General features: G+C 44.1%; 1 protein-coding gene across 4 annotated transcripts in view; it reads right to left on the bottom strand.

Annotated features, from left to right (window-relative positions):
- The window catches only part of VPS35L (VPS35 endosomal protein sorting factor like), a 129,782-nt gene that overhangs the window by 93,095 nt on the left and 13,036 nt on the right, over nucleotides 1-23,651 (bottom strand). For 3 of the 4 annotated variants that reach the window (XM_079943845.1, XM_079943844.1, XM_079943846.1), the window contains 6 exons: nucleotides 23,007-23,129; nucleotides 20,438-20,462; nucleotides 17,729-17,805; nucleotides 13,954-14,082; nucleotides 7,910-7,994; nucleotides 1,100-1,159 (listed from right to left, as the gene is read on the bottom strand). In XM_079943845.1, coding sequence (XP_079799971.1) covers nucleotides 1,100-1,159; nucleotides 7,910-7,994; nucleotides 13,954-14,082; nucleotides 17,729-17,805; nucleotides 20,438-20,462; nucleotides 23,007-23,129 — 499 coding nt within the window. Of the gene's footprint in view, nucleotides 1-1,099; nucleotides 1,160-7,909; nucleotides 7,995-13,953; nucleotides 14,083-17,728; nucleotides 17,806-20,437; nucleotides 20,463-23,006; nucleotides 23,130-23,651 lie in introns of those variants that run through there. The other variant, XM_079943847.1, reaches the window with a different exon arrangement.

Genomic DNA, 23,651 nt, shown 5'->3' with positions numbered 1-23,651 from the left:
GCTCTCGCTAGCTGGTGGCAGGCCTGTGGGCAAGTCCCTGACTCTTCCCCACTGGGTTTGCCCACCTACAATGAGACACGGTGATTCCTAAGAGCTTTTCTAACCCGAAAGGTCTGTAGAGTTCTGTCTTTCTCTCTGAGAAATGTACATATTAAATAGTTTTTAACAATATAGATAGATGGAAGGAAGGTAAGAAAGGAAAAAAAAGGAAAGAGAGAGAAAAGGAGAGAAAAAAGAGACACAGTGAAAGAGAGCAAAAGAGAGAAAGAGAAAGGAAGGAAGGAAGGAAGGAAGGAAGGGAGGGAGGGGGAAAGAAAGAGACAGAAAGGCAAGACAGATAAACAGACAAAAAGAAAAGAGGTCAAATTACGGGTACTCTCACATGCCATCTCTTCATCCTCCAGGGAAGTGCCGCTGCTAGAAGCAGAAGGAGGTGGGATGAAGGTGGAGTGAGCTTGTTCTAACTTGTACAGATAAGCGCGCTTCCTCTCAGCAGCGCTAGGAACTTGAAAGGAGGAATAAGAGGGAAAGGACGCTGTTGCTGGGTGTTCCATGCTGCTGGCCCCATCATCATCATTTATGTGACAAAAGAAATTTGTGATCTAGCTGTCCCATTATAACCTCCTGAGAGTTTAAAACTGAGTGGCAATAAATTTAATGCAAACATCACTTGGGCAGAGAATGTAGATTCAAAGCATCTGTTATTATTGATTTATTTGACATTGTTCCTTAATATAAAGTTGATTTTATAAAGTAATTTGCTTCTTAGGAAAAACATATAGGAAAAATATTTAAATGTCCAGCAGCAGAGAACTTGAAGTTGGTATAAAAGTTCAGTTGAATCTAATTGTAATACCTCTTCATTCTTGCAGATTCAAATTACTTGCCCAAATCCCTAGCTGGGCTGTTGGAAAATCTAATGTTTTTTGAAGACTGAGATGATCAGAAATCCGTAAAGGCGTTTCTTTAACTTTTAACACACCAAAACAAACAAACACAAAAACCTTTATTTCATGTCTCAACAAATCCTGACTTGATATAAACCTTCTAATCCTGACTTGAGGGCAGCATGAAACCCATGGAAAAGCTAAGACATTACCTGGTAAGATGCTGTGGTTATCCACACACATGGAAAAGATGCGCTCGTATACCAGCTTTCCTGGGGAGAAAAGGACATATGGTGTCAGCATTGTGCCCTTCAGAAGCAAACAATAAATTAATGTTTGTTAATTAGGGACAGAGACGGTGGCATCTCCCATATGAGCTTCTACTTGTGATAGTATGCTGCCACCTAGTGGGACAAATTTTTAGCCATGATTCTTTTTTAATTTTAGATTTTTAATTAAAAGAGGGGACTTTCTGCTCTAGGCAGAAAAGTGATCCTTCATTTATGCTAAGCAAAATAAGTCAGACAGAAAAAGACAAATACTGTATAATTTCACTTGTATGTGGAAACTAAAAAACAAACAAACAAAAACGAACAAATATAACAAAACAGAGAGTCATAGATACAGAGAACAAACAGGTGGTTGCCAGTGGGGAGGGGAAGGTGAGAAATAGGTGAGAGAGATAAATGAGTCATGGGTGTGAAATATATGGTGCGGGGAATATAGTCAATAACTATGTATGATCTTTGTAAAATGACAAACAGTAACTAGACTTATCATGGTGATCATTTTGAAATGTACAGAAATATCAAATCACTGTTGTGTAACAGGAACTAACAAAGGTCAGTTATACTTCAAAAAGAAACAAACAAACTCATAGCAAAAGAGATCAGATTTGTGGTTATCAAAGGTTGGGGGAGGGGGAATTGGATGAAGGCAGTCAAAAGGTACTAACTTCCAGTTATAAGATAAATAAGTGCTAGGGATGTAATGTACAACATGATACATATAATTAACACTGCTGTATGCTATATATGAAAGTTAAAAGAGAGTAAACCCTAAGAGTTCTCATCATAATGAAAACAATTTTTTTCCATTTCTTTAATTTTGTGTCTATATGAGAGAATGGATTTTCACTGAACTTACTGTGGTAATCAGTTCATGCTGTATGTAAGTCAAGTCATTATGCTGTACTTCTTAAACTTATACAGTGTTGTATATCAATTATATCTCAATTAAACTGGAAGAAAAAACCCCCAGATTTCCTGCTCCTTCACAAACTACGTGCCAAAAATGACCCACATCCCTCTAGGATAAAAATGAGCTTGAATAGATTAGTAGCTGCCCCCTGAAAACTACCCAGTTTGCCACAGTCTCCACTGCTCCCTACTGTCTTTCATCAACAGCCTGCTTCACGCACTTACGTAATCTGCCTGGTACCTAGAAGCACTGGAATTTGAGATTCATCTAGGTATACAAGTTCTACAAGGGCAGAGATTTGTGCCTGTTTTGTTCACTGACATATTCCCAGTACCTAGATCAGTGCCTGACATACAGTGGGTGCTTCATCTTTGTTGGATGGATAGATGAACATATTTTAGGTTGTGTGGGTCAGAGATCACCATTGCAACTACTCAACTCTGCTACTGTAGCTCAAAAGCAGCCATAGACAATAGGTAAACAAATGGATGTGGCTGTTTCCAATAAAACTTTACTTACAAATACAAGTGTGCAGTCTGGACTTGGGCTACAGGTCAGCCTAGCACAAAAAGTTTTATGTATTCTGTACGAATGTTATTTTGGAAAATGCTATCAATATTCAAAGGATAAAAGTTACAGCTCTATTCATTTTCTGGACCTTCCCAAATCACCTTTGATGTTGAAAGTATTTTCCCATGCCTATTTTCCCCCGCACAACCCCACCATTCAGGGCTACAAAGAACCACACCCCTTGTCCATACGCAGAAAAAGACAGGAGAGTTACAGGATCATTTCTGGTCAAAGAACATGAAATCAAATGACATCATCAAGAAATGACAGAATGCTAGGTTAACATGCAGGAAGCCAGCCAAGCTGAGAAGAGCCCTAGATGCCTCTCCCAGTGTGGACTACTTACATTACCATCACCAAAAGACACTTGTTAAAAATGTCCATTCCTGGGGCCCACCTCAGAGCCAGTGAAAAAGAATATTCCGGGGGGTGAAGACTAGGAATATGAATTTTGAATAACCTTAACGGGAAATTCTTATACACACTCAAGTGTGAGAACCATTGATTCAGGCAGGCACTGTGGGTGCCTCCCTCCTCCCTCTAACCCAGGGGTTCTCAACCTTAGTTGAACACTCAGAGCACCTGGGGCACTTGAAAATGCGCTGATGCCTGCGTCTGTTCTCAGAGATGCTAACGCAAACGATCTGGGGCACAGCGTGACCATCAGAAAGAAGTGTTTTTAAAGCTCCCCAGGTATGCAGCCGAGGATGAGAATCACTGCCCCAAACCGTGGATTCAATTTAGAAGTTGCCAGGAAGCCTCAGGGACCAGGCTCCAGTTCTCAAAGCCACCTGCCTTTGTCCTCCTGGCAGGAAGTAACCTGCAGTCACGGGCTCCCCAAGGCAGCCACACCTGATGCCAAGAGAGGCCTCCTCTGAGATGAGCACAGAACCCCGGGCATTGGAACTACATGCAGTTTACCTTGGCCATCACACAGCACAGCAAGCCACACTGGGCAACCATGTGACTTCTCATACCTCCTAGAGTGCGTGGACCGGGCTTAAGAGAACCCAATGCCTTTACTTCCTCCACAAAAAGCTTGCCATCTCTCCAAAACTAGCTTTCTTTTAAAAACGAAAGCACAACTTTTATATTTCACCTTCATATCCTAAGGCCTTTAACCACAAAACCATTTTTGGCCAAAAGAGTTTGGTGAATATTTGTTTTCCTTTGTTAAGTTAGTGGACAACTATTTTGAGAAATGATACCTGACCCTAGATTTTCTTTCTTGATTCACTTTCTTATAAATCAAGGACACTAATATAGATCGTTAACAACAGTGACGACAGTTAACGGTTTCTGAGCACCTTACTTCGTGCCAGCCACGGCTCTAAGTTGTTCACACTGACCCTGCCAGCTCCTAGAAGAGGAAGGACATCACGTGCTTCCTACACATTCTCTCATTTAATTCTCTCCAGAAACCCCCAGAGGCAAGGCCTATCATGCCCATTTCACAAGTGAAGAAACCAAGGCTCAAGTTCACACAACCCTGTAGGAGGAGAGGCAACGAATGCAGGCAGAGAGACGCCAGAGCCCAGCTCTGTGCTCACTGCCTCCAGGGAAATCCCAGCTAAAGCGCTGCAGTTGCAGACGCCTGGGGCCGTGTCCCGCATCCTTGCCCAGCAAGACGCTCCCACCCTCGGTCAGCCTCATTCACAACCACTGACCACCAGCAACACATGCACAACGGACCTCAGCACTCGGAGCTGCTACCCAAGCAAGGCCAGTTCCGCCCCCTTTTTAAAAGGGGAAAGCTGCTCGTTAGCCCCAAAGCATAACAAAGTGTCTCGAGCACCTGCACACGCAGGCTGCCTCGCGCTCCTGAGGAAAGCTATTCGCAACAGATCTGGACAAGGGCACCTCTGGGAATGCTTTGAAGAGGTAAAACATGGCCACCATGCAAAATTCAAAAGGCTGCAGGAGGTACTCAATGAAGGTTCTCCCTCAGCCCGTCCTGTCCAGCTCACTGCTCAAGCCACCCTCTGAGGGTCTCCGCTCTTGTCAGCTCCCTGGGGATCCTTCTAATGTTTCTTTAGGCACACGCAAGTGAAAACAACCAAGCGCTCTAAGTTTTCCTCCTTTCTTAAACAAAACGGAACATACCCCATAGCAGTTCTGCATCTTGAGTTTTTCACCTGATAATGTACCCTGGGGATCTTTCCACATTGGAACACAGCACGTCCTCACTCTCAGAGGCCTCCTGTACTGCTGCATACAGACGTGCCATCGTTTGTTTAACTGGTCTCCTATGGACGGTCACTTGGGTTGGATGAATTCCCAGAGGCAAAGTTGCTGGGTCAAAGGTACACGCATTTGTAGTTTTGTAGAGAGAATTTCCCCCGTGAGCCAAGTAAGAGAAATAAAGCAGGTGCTCTGACTGCAGAGAGAACTCAATTTGGGTCCCAGCTCTGCCCCTCACTAGCCTGGGGGCTACTTCCCTGTGCCTCAGGCTCCTCGTCTATGAAGTGGGGATAATTACAGACCCTACCTCACAGAGCTGTCATGAGGACGGCATGACTTAAGATCACTAAAGCACCTAGAACAGAGAGTCAGGCCCAAGGAAAACCCTGATTTGTTGAGGATTTATCACCGTTATTCTCCGCTCCTGGCCCAGCTAATTTCTGGGACACAGCAAGGACGGCGGGCATCTACACCGCATCCCGGCCGGCCGAGGCATGGGACTGGGCCGCCACCACAGAGGCTGACAGAACGGCCGCCCCATATTCTCACAAGGTTAACGTCTGGATCTGGCCAGGCTCGCAGGCTCAAGCAATGGTCTCAGAGCTAGTCTCACCCGGGGATGCTGACTCATGCAAAAGAAACTTGCAGGAGGCTGGCGAGGGAAACCAGAAGGCCAATGTGTTGACTCACCATGAGATACAGAACTGTCAGGGGAACCAGACATAGCCACTGGCCTCTCTCGCTGACTAACATTCTCGCTCCCGGAAGGCAAGCTGGGTATGAGGACAGGTCAAGGCCCAAGGGGCGTGCGATGGATATCTGTTCTGAGAGCCTAATGCACCCATCTGTCCTGGATCACCTTCCCCCATCCCCACCGCCACCCCGGGGCCATGCCACCCTCATTTTTCACCTGGAATGCTGCACCGGCCTCCCAACCGGGCCCCCCCGTTCCACCCTCGCCCCACCGTCTAGTCTCAACACAGCAGCCAGAGGGAGCCCATTAAAACCCAAACTGGAACTTGCGCCTCCTGTGCTCAACACCCTGGGCGGCTCCTCATGCCCTCGGGCTCGAAGCCCAAGTCCTTCCAACGGCCTACATGGCCCACCAGGCTCTCTGGCCACATCCCCACCCCACCCGCCCCCCTCCAGCCACGCTGGCCTCTCAGTTCTCCAGACCTGCCAGGGCTGCTCCCACCCCAGGGTGTTTGCACTGGCTGTTCCTTGGTCATAAGCCGGCCCCACGTTGCCAGCATACGGCTCATCTCTCACCTCCTTCAAGTACTTGCCCACACAGCGACTTCCCAGCGAGGCCTCCCCCGAACCCCCATTTACATAAAGGCGCTGCCCGCTTCACCCTGCCCTGGTTTGGGTTTTCTTCATCCACAGCACCAATCCCTGTCTAACACACAATCAGGTTTACTTATTTGTTCTGCAAATCCTCTCTTTCTGGCACAGCCCACGAAGGCAGGGATTTTTGTTTCGTATTTGCTGACACAACCTCAGCGCCCAGCAGAGTGCCCGATGCCACCTTCCCGGATCATCTGAACCCAAAGGTCCCGTCGTTTGGCCGGGACATCTCTTCCTTTAACCCAGTTGGCTCCCATTCCCCTTTCCTCTGGCAACAGCATCACCCTTTCTCCTTTGGGGCAACCAGCTCTGGATAGCCTGCACATTTCATCCCCCAGATCCCATAACTGGCTCAGGGTCTGACCTGTGATCCAAGCCAGGCCAATGAGATGGAATTCCGGGACTTCTGTTGGAAAGCGAGGATAAAAGTTCCTTCCTTGTCCTGGGACTAGTAGCAGCAAAACTGATAATAGTTGAGGACACCTTGTGGAGCTTAAGAATGAAGCCAACACAAGAAAAAGTACTAGAAAAAGCCAATGTCCTGAAGATACTGTTTGAGTTCCTGAATCCAGCGATACCTGAAGCCAGAAACTATCCCTGGCCTTTTCACCATAAGCTAATAAATACTCCCCCCTTTTCCACGAGGAAATGAATGAGTTAGGTTTTCTACCACTTATTCTAGCTAATACACTCAGGTCCCCGGTCTCCTGCACAGAAATAAATGGGTCTCTCTGAATGACATTTCATTTTCTGACACATTTGACCTGTCAATGGGTCACAGACAAGACTTGTCAGGTTGGGAGCCCGTCGGTCCTTCCTCGGCAAGACAGCAAAGGTCTGTTCCGACCCCCTGTGTGTTCAGTTCTCAGAAGATGACTGTCTCCTAGTTCCTGCGGGGCACCTCTCTGCCTACAGGCTGCACGGTTTGGGCAAACTGCTAACGGCATGATGCTCTGGCCACTGACCATCCCCAAGCAGCATGGAGACCTCCTGTTTCTCCAAAGGGCTCCTGGTCATTAATCTCTTCAGTCTAAACCTCTCTGCTGCACTCCCGAAGATCATTCGGCTTGAGGGGTGGAGTGTGGGACGAGGGGCAGCCACAGTGACGCAGGAAGACCTCATAGGAGCTGCAGCCATCATCCATGGAGCAGAGAACAGGGGCTTGGACTAAGGTTTTAACAGAGAAGACAGAAAAACAGACATACGGGGGAGAGACTGAGGAGGGTGAATTGAAGAACCTGGTGACAGGCTGGACACGGGGCACGGGGGAGAAGACTCAGATTTCCAGCGTGGGCACGGGGGTACATGGTGCCGCCATCCCCTGAGACAGAAACCCAGCGCGGGTGGGGAAGGGCTGGGAGGAGATGCCAGGTTCAGTTCTGAACAAAGTGAGTTCCAGATGCCATGAGCCGGCCGGCGACGGACCGAGGCTGGTCTGTGTAAGACGTGTGCTCCCCAGCCTGCCTTGCTTGACTCACTCGCCTCACTAGCCTATCAGAAGGTTAGAAACACACAATTTAAAATTCTTTTAAAAACAGCACCCGCACCCTTGCTCCCCTCATTAGAGCAGGGGAGCAAGGGTAGGGGTGGGAGTTTGGGTCTCCCTCGTGACTTACCTAGTAATTTAAACCACAGCAGAACCCAATTTAAAGCAACTCTACCATCCAACTTCTGGCAAAACAAACGTACTTCTTAGATTTGAGATGAATAAAACTAGTACTTACCAAATGTATCAAGTATGTCGGTGATAAGGACAAATTTGCTTGGGTAGAACTGAATAACACTTGTGTCCGAAAGAAGCTTTGAACACTAGAAAAAGAGAAGAGAAAAGAAAAGTCACTGTCATGTCTGACTGGGTTGGAACACTCCAGGCCTGGAAAATTAAGGATCTCCACAAACAAGTGGAGGTGTATACCATGTGCCAGGCCTAGTGCTAGTCACTGGAGGTATAATGACAAGCAAAACCACCGTGCTTTTGACAGAGGGAGTCAACTCTGCTCACAAGAGAGCCTCTTCATGAAAGGCACCATCACCTCCCTCAGGAAGCCACGACTCAGGAATCTTATCCAGAGGGTCTGAACTCGGGTCAGCACTCGGTCACCAGAGAAGTCAACCAGCGTCCCTGCAGGTGACGCCATCCTTTCAGCATTGCCTCCGCTGGTCTATTTCAGAATGGTCTTGATTCTTAAATGTTCTTTTCTATGAAATGACCCCATAGGCAAATCTCTAGGGTGTCTTAAACTAGCACCTATTATTTATACTTACGCTTAAATTTCCTTCTAAAAGGAAACGTGACAAGCTTCAAAGAGTTACATGTTTCTCTGGAACTGTGCTCTGCAAGCCAGGAACATTTTGGCTTTGCCGGGAATTCCTCAATTCCTCGGCCATCACTCACGCCAGAGGGCCATCGACGTGTTCAGGACTCATAACGGAAGATGGCAGCCACACAACGTGGCCCCGAGCACCCCAGATGAAGTCATCTTGTATAATCAGAAACAAAAATCTATCTCTCCTTCGAAGAACTAGAAGTAATGCCCTGAAATCTTGTAAATTCAGAAGTCTGGATAAGGAACTAGAAAACCTTGCCATATTATATCAGACAGGAAAAATGTCACGTTAAAAGAAAAAAAACTATTTGGACATTTAGAAAGGGTCCTTTCATATGTATGCGCTTCCGATGTGCACAGAATGGCTAGAAAGTTCATCATATCAAGATGTAGGCTGACATGTGTTTTCAGTTTGGCTTTGTTACACAATATCTAAATTATTACATTCATCAAGTTTCTCCTTAGCATTATGTAACTAAAAGTAAACAATGTGTCTAATTTGTAAAACATCCTCTCATGGCCCGAATGTTATTTGGGGATTGGAGGTGAGGGGAATGTAAGCTGTTAAAACAATGGCAATGACACCAAATGTGGCATTTGGATGTACACAGAACTCCACTTCCTGACACCTTGCTTTGTGTTTTTCACATGCCCTTTATGAGAGCTCCAACTTAAACAATTAATTACCCCATGAGATTTCAGGGCTTGGAAAAAACAAACAGTTCTGAATCCTAGAGACTGTTTACAATACACAGCTCTTGGTTCCTAGGGATGTGACATCTCCTGAGTTCCTACCCAGAGCCCCTCAGAGATGGGTTACTGCCCACTGGTGAGGTGAGAGGGAGAGAGAATTCAAACAGAAGATTTCAAATTAAACACAGCTGGCGTTTTCCAACACCTGTGCATTGATTTGTCTCCCAAGCTGGTGTCACAGAACATGTATTTTATAAAGACAATAGGAAGCAGAAAAAATTTTTTAATCCAAAGTTAAAATCATAATAATGTCATAAATTGAAGTTACCTTTTAAATCACTATTTTGAAGATTCCAGTTTTTTGTAAAGCTTTGGTGCAGTTTCCTAAACCAATAAAAATCAGGCACCCCCAGGGTATGTGTTAAAAAAACAGATTCCCTGCTCCAAAATCAGTATTTTCAACAAGGGCCCCAGGTGACTGCTGCACTGAAACAAGCCCAGGACACACTGGGTTCCTGAGATCCGCAATCTGTACCACATTCTGGATGAAATGAGCATTCTACAAACCAAGGGTTCTCAGCTTCGGAATCATCTGGGAAGCTTTGTAAAATAACAGTGCCTGGATCCCACTCTCAGAGATTCTGATTAAGCTGGTCTGGGGCGCAGCTTGGACATCAGGATTTCTTAAAGCTCCCAAGTGATTCTAATGTGAGCCAAGGTTGAGAACCATTGTTATAAACACTTCCTGAGCAACTAACTGACGAATTACTCTGCCTAAAATACTTGCTATCGAATTTATTAACACTGCGGAAAAAATACTAAAAGAATGCTTTTCATTTGTTTCCAATTAGCAAGATTCTAGAAGGAAACTAGCAGTTCCTAAAATTAAGTTGGCATTAAAAACCAAAAATGTGAACCAAAGCAAATGGATAAATTAAAATATAATCTATGGTTCAGTATAAGAAAGTATGACTAGATGGATGGCTAGAAGGAAGGCAGGAAAGGAGGGAAGCAGACTAATTAATCAGAGGACAATTACTGCCCACAATATATATTTTTTAAATCCTAAAAATCAGTAAGAAAGGTACAAATAACATAATGGAAAAATGAGCAAAAGGAATCAACAAAAGGCATTTTACAGAAAAGGAAACCCCAATGGCCAATAAACATATGAAAAGATGCTCAATCTTATTATAATCGGGGAATTGCAAATTAAAACCACAGTAAAATATGATGTTATTACCTCCTAAATTGGAAAAATTAAAATAGAAAGTCTGCTCATTCCAAATGTTGGTAGGTCACTGAAAGGCACAGACTCTCACACTCCCACTGCTACTACAGTGCAGGCTGGCACAACTACTGCGGAAAATAACTTGGCACTGTCTGGAAAAGCAGACAAGGCACACATCCTACACCGAGCAATTCCACTTTTAGGTATGGGCCTTCATCTAGCGAAACACTTTATATGGTCACCAGCAGATGTGACCAGCGTTCACAGCAACATCGTTCATAATAATGAAAGAAGGAAAAAGAAAAGAATGCCTATCAACAGAATGAATGATACATAATTTATGCACCAGTAGATTAACTCTGCTTCAGATGGCAAATCTCTCCAACTGATCTGTAGGGTCAGTACAATCCCTATCAAAATCCCAAAGGTTTTTTTTTTTTTTTTTTGGTAGAAATTGACAAGCTGATCCTAAAATTCATATGGAAATGCAAAGGACCCAGAAGAGCCAAAACAATTCTGAAAAAGAAGAACAAAGTTAAAAGACTTATACTACCTAGTTTCAAAACTTACCATAAAGCTATAGTAATCAAGTGTGGTACTGGCATAAGGACATACCTATAGATCTATGGAATAGAATTGAGAGTTCAGAAATAAACCCTTACTTTTATGGCCAATTGACTTCTGACAAAGGTGTCAAAATAAGTCTTTTCAGCAAATGCTGCTGAGACAACTGGATATCCATATGGAAAAAAATAAACTTAGACACACCATACATACAAAAAAAAATTCAAAATGGACCATATAACCTAGATGTAAGAGCTAAAACTATAAAGCTTCTAGAATAAAACATAGGAAGAAATTCTCACAACCCTGAGTTATGCAAAGAGTTCCTAGATACAACTCCAAAAGCATGAGCCAAAAAGGAGAAAACTGATAAACTGGACTTCATTAAAATTAAAAACTCCTAGGGCTTCCCTGGTGGTGCAGTGGTTGAGAGTCTGCCTGCCGATGCAGGGGACACGGGTTCGTGCCCCGGTCCAGGAAGATCCCACATGCCGCAGAGCGGCTGGGCCCGTGAGCCATGGCCGCTGAGCCTGCGCGTCTGGAGCCTGTGCTCTGCAACGGGAGAGGCCACAACAGTGAGAGGCCCATGTACCACAAAAAAAAAAAAAAAAAAAAAATTAAACTCCTACACTTCCAAAGATACCATTATGAAAATGAAAAGACAAGCCACAGACTAGGAGAAAATACAAGTAGATCATGTATTTGATAAAGAACTCGTATCAAGGATAAAGAATTACTACAACTCAACAAGAAGACAAACAACCTGATTTTTTAAATGGGCAAGTCTTGAATAGACAGTTCACTAAAGAAGATATAAAAATGGCCAATAAACATATGAAAAGATGCTCAACATCATTAGTCAGTAGGGATATGCAAATTAAAACCACGATGAGGTACCACTTCACACCCACTCAGATGGCTATAATCAAAAAGATGGTCAATAACGAAACAAGTGATCGAAAAGATATAGAGGAACTGGAACCCTCATACATTGCTGGTGGGAATGCAAATGGTGCAGCCATTTTGGAAAGCAATTTGGCCGTTCCTCGAAAAGTTAAACATAAACTTACCATATGACTTAGCAATTCCACTTCTAGGAATCTATCCAAGAAAAATGAAAATATACATCCATACAAAGATGTATGGATGTATATTTTGCAAAAAAATTGTTTGCAATTGTGAACAGCGGCATTACTCATAATGGCCAGAGTGGAAACAACTTAAATGTCTATCAACTTGTTAATGGATAAGTAAAATGTGGTTATGCATGCAGTGGTATACTATGCAGCAGAAAAATGGTACAGAGTACTGATATCACAACATGGATGAACCGCAAAAACACGGTAAGTGAAAGAAGCCAGATGCGAAAGAGTATATAATGAGTGACCCCACGTACATGAGACGTCAGGAACGGCAAATCATAGAGTCAGAAAGCAGATCGGTGGTTTTTCTAAGGCTGAAAGTGGCAGCAGGGTTTGAGTGCTAACAGGCTTGAGGAAATTTGGGCAGGGGGTGGGGCGGGGGCGGGGGGTGGGCAGTGGCTATGAAAAGTTCTAAAACTGGATTGTGTAATCGCTGGGCAACTCTGTAAACTTAATGAAAACATCACTGAATTGTACATTTACAATGGTGGATTTTAGGATATGTAAAATATCCTCAATAAAGCTGAAAAAACAAAGTAAAATCTTACTGCAGAGCAAATAAGGGAAACTGCTCATTTCTCCATATTCTGTACCTTGACTAGCTTTTTTGGATAAAGAAGGCAGTCTTTAAAGTATTGCAAGTCAAACAGTTACTATTAGCTAGATGTGGAGTTAATTAAACAGTTTCATGATTATTTTCTTTGGGAAGACATGAATCAAATCTCCTCCAGATGTCAAACTCTTAGAAGTCACAGTTCTATACCACAATACTCTATGGAGAGACGTTGCCAACAAAAATATTTTGAAGAAGCTCTTGTTAGTTTAGATATTCTCTCACTTGAGCCACTCAGCAAGCAGCCTCCATCACATGCCTGCAGGATGAGAGAAATCTTCTTCAGAGTATTTGCTTTGTCAACTAACAACAGTGATGGAAGGGAAAAGGGCTTGGGTTTGCCTCTGTCATGAACACCAAAAACATAGCACCTGCCATACAAAGTGTCATCTTAAAAGATTTCAAGTGCCCAGTGTAAAGACTCCCAGAGCAAGAAAACAAACGTCACATTCCCATGACAATAAACAAGGATGAAATCTTGTCCTTCTGAACTAAAATGACTGTTCAGAAATTCTCTATTAACTCTGCTCTGAAAAGCATAATGCTTACGTTATTCCTTTTACCGTGTACTTCTGAGCGTGTTTTGACAAGACGGGATGATCTTAAGAGTCAAGAAACAGAATAAGCTGTTTTCCCTGTGGAACTTGCTCTTGAGATCCAAGAGCTGTCATGGATTAACAAATTCATCAACAAAGAGGATTCAACAAACATACCTCTCTTAACACTGTATATACATTTTCTTTGTCACATCATTATGCAGAACATGACCCCAAAATGCATATATCAGGGACACACAACCATTAGTTCCAAAGATACAAAGCAATTTGGTCAAGGAAACCCAAAAGACAGTTGATCAATCTTTAGTCTACACAAATCATAAATGTGTCAGGTGATGTAACAGGGCCAATGAACTGCACAACCCAGGGGGGACATCAGTAATTCTGTAACCTAGGGTGAATTTCCTGGAACTGCACAGTGCACAACCTATGCAGCTGCACATGGTGGCCCTGGGATTAGCCATCTCATAAAAACACTGATTCATAATTATGGCCTTTCACAGGAAGTACGTGAAAATAGAACAGATGAAAAAATTAGGGTAAGACCCTGAAGGCAGGCCTCTGAAGACCTTAATTATCCACAAAGGAGTTTTACAAAGGAAATTCTGGGGAAAAAAAAAAAAAAAATCACTCGACCTGACCTGGATGACTATTTTTAGAGCCTTCACTTTCTGGTCCGAGGCCCAGGCGTCCTTCAGCGACTGGTTGAGCTCTTCTATGCGGTTCACATAATCCTGTTGAGTCAAATTCAACAGCTCCTTTTGGGATCCCTGTGGGCAGAAAAGTAGAAAGATACAGGCACAGAAGAAAAAACATTGTTGGACTCCCCCCTCGCCCCCATGGACAATACTGAGTATTAGCTGAGTTTTGGTCTCTTAAGTTCCCCTCATATCCTGACCAGGATTGATAGTTCTGTCTTGTAATCAAAGAGGTTCTTTGAGTTTTCTGCAAAGATGGCTAGAGGGCAGTGATTGAAAAACTGGCCTTGAACACAAGTCAGACCTGAACCCATTCCCAGCTGAGCCACATTCTAACCATATGATTCTTGGTGAGCTGCTTTCCTCCCTGAGTCTCTTCTGCGAACAGTGATAACAGGACTCACCTTATTCAACAAATAGTTATTGGGGGGTATTGTGTGCCAGGCAAGTATGGTATACCAGATGCCCCAGATACAAAGGTGAGCAAAAAGACATTGTTTCAGCACTAATGGAGTTTAAGGTACAGAGGACAAGATGGACATTAATACAAACTGAGACAAATGCTCAGGGAAACAATTCTACAAAGACACATATCATAGTTCTCTGAATCTGAGGTGCCCGTTTTAAGAAGCACAACTGTTTTATGCACCACTAAGGAAGAAAAAGTGCCAATCACGGACATGCACCTATTGAGAGACACAGTCCAATTTCAGGGATATTCAAATGTTGGGGGAAAGGTTCATCTCAGAATGGACTCTAGAATGGTGGTCAAGAATGGTTTCCTGGAGCAAGTGGTGCTTGAGACAAACTCTCAGTGGTGTACAGGCGTTAACTAGGCAATGGAGGGTTGTTAACTAGTCCAGGGAGAGAGCATGCAGGACAGAGAGCAGACCCAGCAAAAACCCACGGCAGAAGAGGGCAAGGCCCTCACATGGATGAAATATTATAACATATGTAAAGAGCTGGCACCACCCGGCACACAGTCCATGCTCACTAATCCTTGCCTCCTGCTAAGATGCTGATTGCACAGCTCACAGGAGTGAGGGTCATGCTAACCCACGTGAGGAGAGCAGGAACCAAATCTTTTTTATATGAATGTTGCCTGGAATCCAAAGTAAAGAACTCTTTTTTTTTTTAATTGAAGTATAGTTAATTTACAATGTTGTGTTAGTTTCTGATGTATAACAAAGTAATTCAGTTATACATATATATATATATATATACTCTTTTTCATATTCTTTTCCACTATAGTTTATTACAAGATATTGAGTATAGTTTCCTGTGCTATACGGTAGGTCCTTGCTGTTTTTCTATTTTATATATAGCAGTGTGTATATGTTAACCCCAAACTCCTAATTTATCCTCCTGCCCCTTCCCCTTTTGTAACCATAAGTTTGTTTTCTATGTCTGGAGCCTGCTTCTATTTTGTAAATAAGTTCATTTGTATCATATTTTAGATTCCACATATAAGTGATATCATATGATATTTGTCTTTCTCTGAATTACTTCACTTAGTACGATAATCTCTAGGTCCATCCATGTTGCTGCAAATGGCATTATTTAATTCTTTTTTATGGCTGAGTAATATGCCATTGTATAAATACACCACATTGTCATTATCCATTCATCTGTTGGACATTTAAGTTGCTTCCATGCCTTGGCTTTTGTAAATAGTGCTGCTGTGAACACTGGGGTGAATGTATCTTTTCAGTTAGAGTTTTCTCTGGATATATGCCCAGGAGTGGGATTGCTGGAAGAACTCTTTATTAAAGGAATACAAGTAGGAAGTTCAGGAAATCTGAACTGATCCCAACTGGTCACTTGAACTGTGAGACAGGATCCTCCCTGCCCCTCTGCTGTAGGAAGAGCCACGGGACTAGTTTGGGCAAATGGGTGGTAAATAGAGTGGCATGTGTCCCCTTTGGGCTGAGGCAGTGAAAAGTGACCCTTTCTTCAGCTCTGCTGTGACAACCCTGGAGCCATATGTTGAGATGGCAGCACCACAAGACGGTGGTATGTCTGTCACCTACACTGGACGAGTAACGTGAGGAAGAAATAAACCTCTGTTATATTAAGCCACTGAGATACGGGGGTTCATTTGTTATCACAGCACAACCTAGTCTTATCCTGACTAATATGCTATGTTAACCTGGAAGCCATGGGGCAGCCATGTGCTCCTGTGAGCGGGGGAAGCAAGGAAACCAGTCTGCAGGAAAAAAAAAAAAAAAAAAAAAGGAGAACTAGAAAGAGTCTGGAGGCCACACAGAAGCAAGAGACACAGAGGACAGCTGCTGGGGTTCTGGGTGGTTTTTCAGTTCCTGGTTCCAGGCCACTGTGCCTTTGGGTTCAGGGTAGTGCCCCAGTATCCTTCAATACAGTCCTTATTTTCCATGTAAGCCAGCTCAAGTGACTTTCAGATACTCAACAGACAAAAGAGCTTTGATAAAAACCCTTAGCAATTCCCTTCCTACCAGCCAAGGTTGACTGATGACATGCAGACTGAGGCTCTCAGGCGCCCCAATTCAAAATATGTCATTTCTGAATTGGAAAATAAAATATTGGACTATTAGACTCTGCTGAGCACCTAACAACTCTGGTCTTAGAGCTGGAAGGACCCTGAAACTGGGGCAAGATGCAGGACAGAGCAATGGCAACTGCCATTATAGGGACCTCTGTGGATTTCAAAGCATTCCCATTCAGCCTACACAACTGCATTCTTTATCCCCATTTTACAGATGAGGAAATGGGTACAGGAAGATGAATGCCCAAGGGCACCCCATTAATAAGCGGTCAAGCTAAGGCCTCTAGACTCATAATGGTGATGGTGACAGCAGCTAACACTTGCAAAGCACGTACCATGTGCTGGGTGCTGGTCTAAGCACTTCACATACATTAACTCATGTAATCCCCTGTAATCACCCTAAGAGGCAGGTACTAGGTAGCACCCCCACTTTACAGATGAGTAAACTGAGGCACAGAGCTCAAGCTCTTAAGCACCTTGTCCCAAACTACAGAATTACCAAACAGTAGAGCCAGGATTCAAACCCAGGCAGTCTGGCTCCTGAGTTTGCCCTCTTAACCCCCATGGTATGCTGCCTCTCTAAATGATACTCCAGAGGATGCAAATTCACCGCCTCCAGGGGCCAGGCTAGTAATGTTTATGGGTGAACTGGGCCAGGGAGGACCATGCAACCTGGACAGTACACACCCAGGTTAAATGCAAGAACGTGAGCCCACAGTTAGGTGGAATTTAAGAGAAGTCAGAAATCTGGATTTATACGTTAAATTTACTAATTTTTATGAGCTGGCAAGATTCATGTTCTTTAAAAGCACGTGCAGGCTAATTGAAAGAGTTCAGCAGCTGAGCGACCATGCATGGCCGCTGCAGCAGGCATGACCGTTTTATACTATAAGAGGCGGCTTCCCGGGAGATGGCTACCGTTGGCTTTCACAGTTAGACCTTGTCCCCAGACACCCGGGGTTTGCTCAAGCATCACGGTGAGAAAAACGCCTTCAGAAAACCAGCCCAAGGAAGGCTCCTGTGAGCTTGGCCAGCCGCGCCACTGGCATCTCTCCCTCGATCGGTTGGTGCCTCAGGAGGACTGAACACAATGAGCAGCTCGAGAATTAATCAGAGACCAGCCACCGAGACCGACCTCACCTGGCAGAGACACGGGAAGCCCCGCCCCTCCCTGGATTCAACAACTGACTTGCTCACCTCCTCAAAATCATCCAGCTCCTCCAGCCTGGTCCGAACCTTCTCCGACATTGCGGATATGGCAGTCCCAGCTTTGCCTAAACAGAAGGGATTCATGTCACACAGGTGGCTTTCCTCTGTCACCAATACCCCCAAAGGAAGGCATCTTTCACTCTACACTTCATCATGAATAAAGAGGCTGGGGAACAACTTCATTACAGAAAACTCCCTGAGATTTTGGAAGCAACTTCCTTACGTAACCAAAGTTTCATCAGAAACATTTCTGCTTAGGAGCTGCCCGTGGGAGTGCAGTGGGCCTGCCTCAAAAAGGTTCTGCGACATCTGATATTTACAAACTTTTCACTGAATCATTTGTTTATTCCTAAAGAAAGGCGGTCCAGATAAGGATGCCAAAAATCCGTCATTTAATTGTTTTCCACAAACAAAAGGCCCTCTCAGGCTCATATTCACAGTGCAGAACTGTGGTACTAACAACTAACAAAACAACAATCCCACTGTCTGTCCAGAGGTGGAAACACTAGGGCTTCAAAGCCGTCTCTTCAAGCAAACAGGACTAGTGAGCCTCCTTCCATCATCCATCAGCACAACTCTTCCCATCAGCAGGGACTGGCGGGGAGAGAAGGAAAGGACTCCGGGCCACAGGCCGGTCACAGGACAGGGCTCTCTGGCCAGCTGGCTGCTGCCCTCTAGAGCCTCCTGTTTCAGAACTCTTTCTCCATCTTAAGGGTGTTTCTGTTCTAGACCAGAGGTTTCCTTGCTCCTGCCTACCGAACTCGCTCTCAGGAGCTGAAGTTTACTCTTTTAAGGCATTGCTTTCTTAGCTCTGGTGCTAACTCACAGATTTGTCTGGGATCAGCTGAGAGCATGGTACAATTATTCAATTACTAACAACTACTAAAATTAAGGAGTTTCCAAATAATCTGATTTTTTTTTACCTTACTTCTACTTTTCCCTTCATTTTGAAATATAGTACAGAACATGCATATATGTACATTTTAACAGATAATTATAAAACCTTTGTAGCCACCACCCAGACTGTACACTGTCTTGCTTCTTTCATTCACCACTGACTTTAGTTCATGAAGTTTACCCCTGTCATTGCATAAAGCTCACACATTTTCACCACTGTTTAGCATTTTCCACTGTGTGACTACATCACAGTTTATTTCTTATTCTACCGTCAGTGGATCCTTGGGTTGTATCCTGCTTGGGGTTACTATGAACAATATGCTATAAACATTTCTGTGCATGTCTCCTGGTTCATATATGCATGCATTTCTTCAGGGTAGTTTCTCAAACTTTTACAGGAATCACGTAAGGATGTGTTAACATGCAGATTCTGATTTTTACTAGGTCTGGCAGGGCCTGAGACTCTGCATTTCTAATGAGCCCCCGGTGACGTCAATGCTGCTGGTCCTTGGACCACACTTTAAGAAACATGAATTTGGGCAGAGCTGAAAAAATGCATTCTATAAAAGGCCATATATAAGTATTTTAGGTTTTGTGAGTCCTACAGTCTCTGTCACAACTACTCAACTGCCATTATAGCACAAAAGCAGCCGCAGACAATACGTAAACAAACGGCACGGCTGTGTTCCAATAGGACTATTTATTTACAAAATCAAACAGTGGGCCAGATTCGGCCTCCAGGATACAGTTTGCCGATTTCTGATGTAGGGTATATCCTAATAGTGGAACTGCTAGGTCAAAGGGTTGGCCCATCTTCAATTTGCACAGATAATGCAGAAGTGCTTTACACAGCGGTTGTGTCATTTTACACTCCCGCCAGCAGCACACGAGCGTTCCTGTTGCTCTACATTCTCACCAGCAAGCGGTATTGTCACTTTCTGACCTCTCCAAACTGGTAGATAGGCAATGCTGTGATTTACTTTTTTACGGTTTGGGGTCAAAGTTATGCCCATAACAAAGGTGCTCCGACTCTCTTGATTTCTAGTGTGCTGCCCCAACCTGCAGAGAACGAGGAGAGTTGCAGCTGCCACACCGGCGATTTGCACATAAACCACGGCTGTGCTCCTCTGCACCCCAGTGATACAGCATCTAAGACAGTGGCTTCATAATCACCCAGGAGCTTTAAAAATGGAATTCCTGCATCCCCTTCCTCAAGATTAATTCAATAAGTGGAGTGGGGCCCAGTGGTCTGTATTTCTATGAAATATATATATATATATATATATATATATACACACACATATATATATATTCCTCAAGTGACTCTGCTGAACAGCTAGTTTGAGACACCTTGGTCCAGACTGTGTCTTGGCACGAGAAATTGAGAACTGCCGTATTCAGGGACCAGTGGCTGATAAGACTGAGTGTGTGCCTCCCCTCACCAGTGCATCTGTGTTTTCACAAGGGATAATGACTTAAGGCAAAAGAAAGGATCTGTACAAAGGAGAATTTCAACCATTTCCCAGCCAGTGAGGAGGCACATAGATGGGAGACTACTGCTCTGTAATCCCAAAGTCAAGCACTGAGTTTCTGTTTTCCTCCTAGTAAACTCTTTGGTCTTTTTTTTTTTCATTCGTCATCTAATATGTATTTTGATTCTACTAAGTCTATACATAATCTAGGAAATAATAGCTTCAATTGAATTAAACATCAGGATTGGATGTTTTTTTCCTTTGGAAAATTATATTAAAGGTAATGGGAGAATTCCCCATCAAAACAGTAACAACAGCAAAAACTCACCTTTTTCAGATCCCATAAAAAGATTCTGCAGAGGCAAAAAATATATGTTAATATTTTTTAAAACTTACTGGACCCTGTGACAAAAACTTTACTTATTGTTCAAGCAGCATTAAGACAACATGATCCATCGTTTTCCAACAAAGCCACTTATTTATCTAAATGAAAAACAGAAATATTTATTCAAAGGAGGAAAACACAGCTCACTAGAAACTACTAGAGATTCAAATTTCTGCTCATTTCAGGACTCTCAAAATGAGCCAAAAAAAAGCAAAATTTTGAGACAATGGTGGCAATATGAAAGCATTTAGCTTACTCTAAATCAGGGTTTCACAACCTCAGCAATATTGACGTTATGGGCTGGAAAATTCTGTTGTGAGCGGCTGTCCTGTGCACTGTAGGATGTTTAGCACCATCCCTGGCCTCTACCCACTAGATGCCAGTAGCATCCCACAGTTGTGACAACCAAAACCGTCTTCAGGCATTGCCACATGTCCCCTGGGGAGTAAAATTACTCCTGGTTGAGAATCTCGGCTTTATATTAAATCAGGGCAATCAGAAAACAGTAAGAAAAAGAATTAAATCGTCCAGCAATTCTGCTTAACAAGTATAGACTCTGGGAGAAGGGAGCAGAACCTTCCTAGTCGCTACTGAGTTCACCCCTTCCTCCCTGCTCACAGCCCCGATTTTTGATGGGTGCACTGTGTACAGCCCATGACTATCTTCAAGACAAATGTAACTGGACATGTTGAGGGGACTCCAGGAAGTGTTCTTTTTTTTGGCCGCACCACTCGTCATGTGGGATCTTAGTTTCCCGACCAGGGATCAAACCCGAGCCCCCCCCGCAGTGGAAGCGTGGAATCTTAACCACTGGACCACCAGGGAAGGCCCAAGGAAGTGTTCTTGAATGAGAGAGGGTGCATCCCACTTTCCCCTTTCCGCCTTCTAACAACTTGGACATGAGGTCACACTGAACATGACAGAGCAGCAAGACAGAAAGAGCTGGGTCCCTGATGACTTGGGAGCTGCCACATAGTCCTGGACTATCTGCCTCTAGACTTCTTTCCAGTATGAAGAGAGACGAACATCTCTCTTCTTTAGGGAGGGCTTCATTCACAAGCTAGACCTTGACGACATAAGCATTAACCTGCTTTCCCCGGCTGAGCAACTTGCTGAGTACAAGGTAAGCCCCGGGCACTAGCCAACAACCTGCCCTAGTGAGTGCCACCCAAAGAAGCAGTGAACTCCCAGCCCTGGCAGAAAACCCACCAGTGGGACTCCCTGAGCAACGGTAAGAAGTCAACCTTCTTCAGGGTGGCACTCTCTTCCCCTCGTAACTCTCTCCTCCCCCAGAGACACGACTCTGCGGCTCCAGTTCACTGTCTGAACTGTGCCTGATCCCCGATTCTTAACACATTTTTTGAGGAACGCATTAGCACGTTTTCTCCCAACTAACATTGACATAATAACTGAAACTCACAGAACGTCGGCGTTGGGGCAACATAACTGTGATACTGTGATTTATAAGAAGAAATATATGTTTAGTCTTTGTCCCAATTCCAGGCACAAAGCTCCTAACCCTTGGAATGTCCCAGGTGAGAGAACAATCCAGGAGTCTTCTGTTCCTTTTAGGAAGCACTCTCCTGTGATTTTCGGAAGCACCTAAGGATGGAGGCTGGTTGTCAGGGGAACCAACCACATGATTAGAGGGTGGGAACTTTCAGTCCCACCTCCCTGATTTCTGGGGAGGAGAGAGGGGCTGGAGGTTGAATCAATCACCAGTGGCCAATGATTTAATCAATCATATCTATGTAACGAAGCCTCCATAAAAACCCGAAAGGAAGGGGTTCAGGGACCTTCCGGGTTGGTGAATCAGAAGACATCCACATGCTGCCGTGCTAGACCCCAAACTCCATGGAAACAGACGCTCCTTTGTTCAGGACCTCACCCTAGGTATCTCTTCATCTAGTTACTGGTTTATAACCTTTAATATCCTTTGTAATAAACCAGTAGTCTAGTCAGTTCTGTGAGCCACTCTAGCAAATTAATTGAACCCAAAGAGGTGGTCATGGGAAATGCTGATTTATAGCTAGTTGGTCAGAAGCCAGGTAACAACCTGGACTTTTTGTGTGTGTGTGTGTGGTACGCGGGCCTCTCACTGTTGTGGCCTCTCCCGTTGCGGAGCACAGGCTCCGGACGCGCAGGCTCAGCGGCCATGGCTCACGGGCCTAGCCGCTCCGCGGCATGTGGGATCTTCCCGGACCGGGGCACGAACCCGCGTCCCCTGCATCGGCAGGCAGACTCTCAACCACTGTGCCACCAGGGAGGCCCACCTGGACTTCTGATTAGCATCTGATGTGGGGCCTGAGCCCTTAAGCTGTGGGAGCTGGTGCTCTCTCCAGGGAGACAATGTCAGAATTGAGTGGATTGATAGGACACCCCACTGGTGACAAAGAACTGCTTGGTGTGGGGGGAGCGAACCTACACACTGGAATCGGGTGCAGAATCGTAATAACAAAAAAAAACTACGAAATCTGAAGTAGACACTGGGAAAAAGTATACTGGTACTCACAATAGAGAGCTTTTCCGTGGTAGTATACCGGGCAAGGATTTCTCCTCGTTTGCTGGCCCAAGGCTCAAAATCTGATCCTACAATGGAGTTATCATCTCTGTCACGTTTCTTTCTGGAGTTGTCCTAAGAAAAGGCAAGACAATCTCTTCAGCAGCAATTTTTAAATCTTTTAAAAAAGTATAAGCAATCATGGTGATGACAGATGATAACACAGTATTGTATAAGTGAAATTGCTAAGACAGTACAACTTAAATGTTCTCACCAGAAAAAGGGCAAGTATGGAAGGTAATGTATGAGTTAACTCAGTGGAGGGAATCCTTTCACAATGTATATGTGTATCAAAGCATCACATTGCACACTTTAAATATCTTACAATTTTGTCAATTATACCTCAGTAAAGCTTAAAAAAAAAGTATGAGAAGGCAGACAATCCCTCGCTGTAGAATGTAACAGATCTATCGAAAGGTTTACTATGATAAAAAAATTTCACGCCAATTCACCACAGATGGACAATAAACCTATCAAAAGATGCTCAAACTCATTAAGAATCAAGGAAAGGCAAACTGAAAGAGATCACTTTTCAACAATCAGAATGGCAAGATTTAAAATGACTGATAGGGCTTCCCTGGTGGCGCAGTGGTTGAG

The sequence above is a fragment of the Stenella coeruleoalba genome (assembly GCF_951394435.1).
Source record: "Stenella coeruleoalba genome assembly, chromosome: 15".
NCBI lineage: Eukaryota > Metazoa > Chordata > Mammalia > Artiodactyla > Delphinidae > Stenella > Stenella coeruleoalba.
The sequence above is the reverse complement of the archived record's forward strand: the minus strand, read 5'-3'. Positions and strand labels throughout refer to the sequence as shown.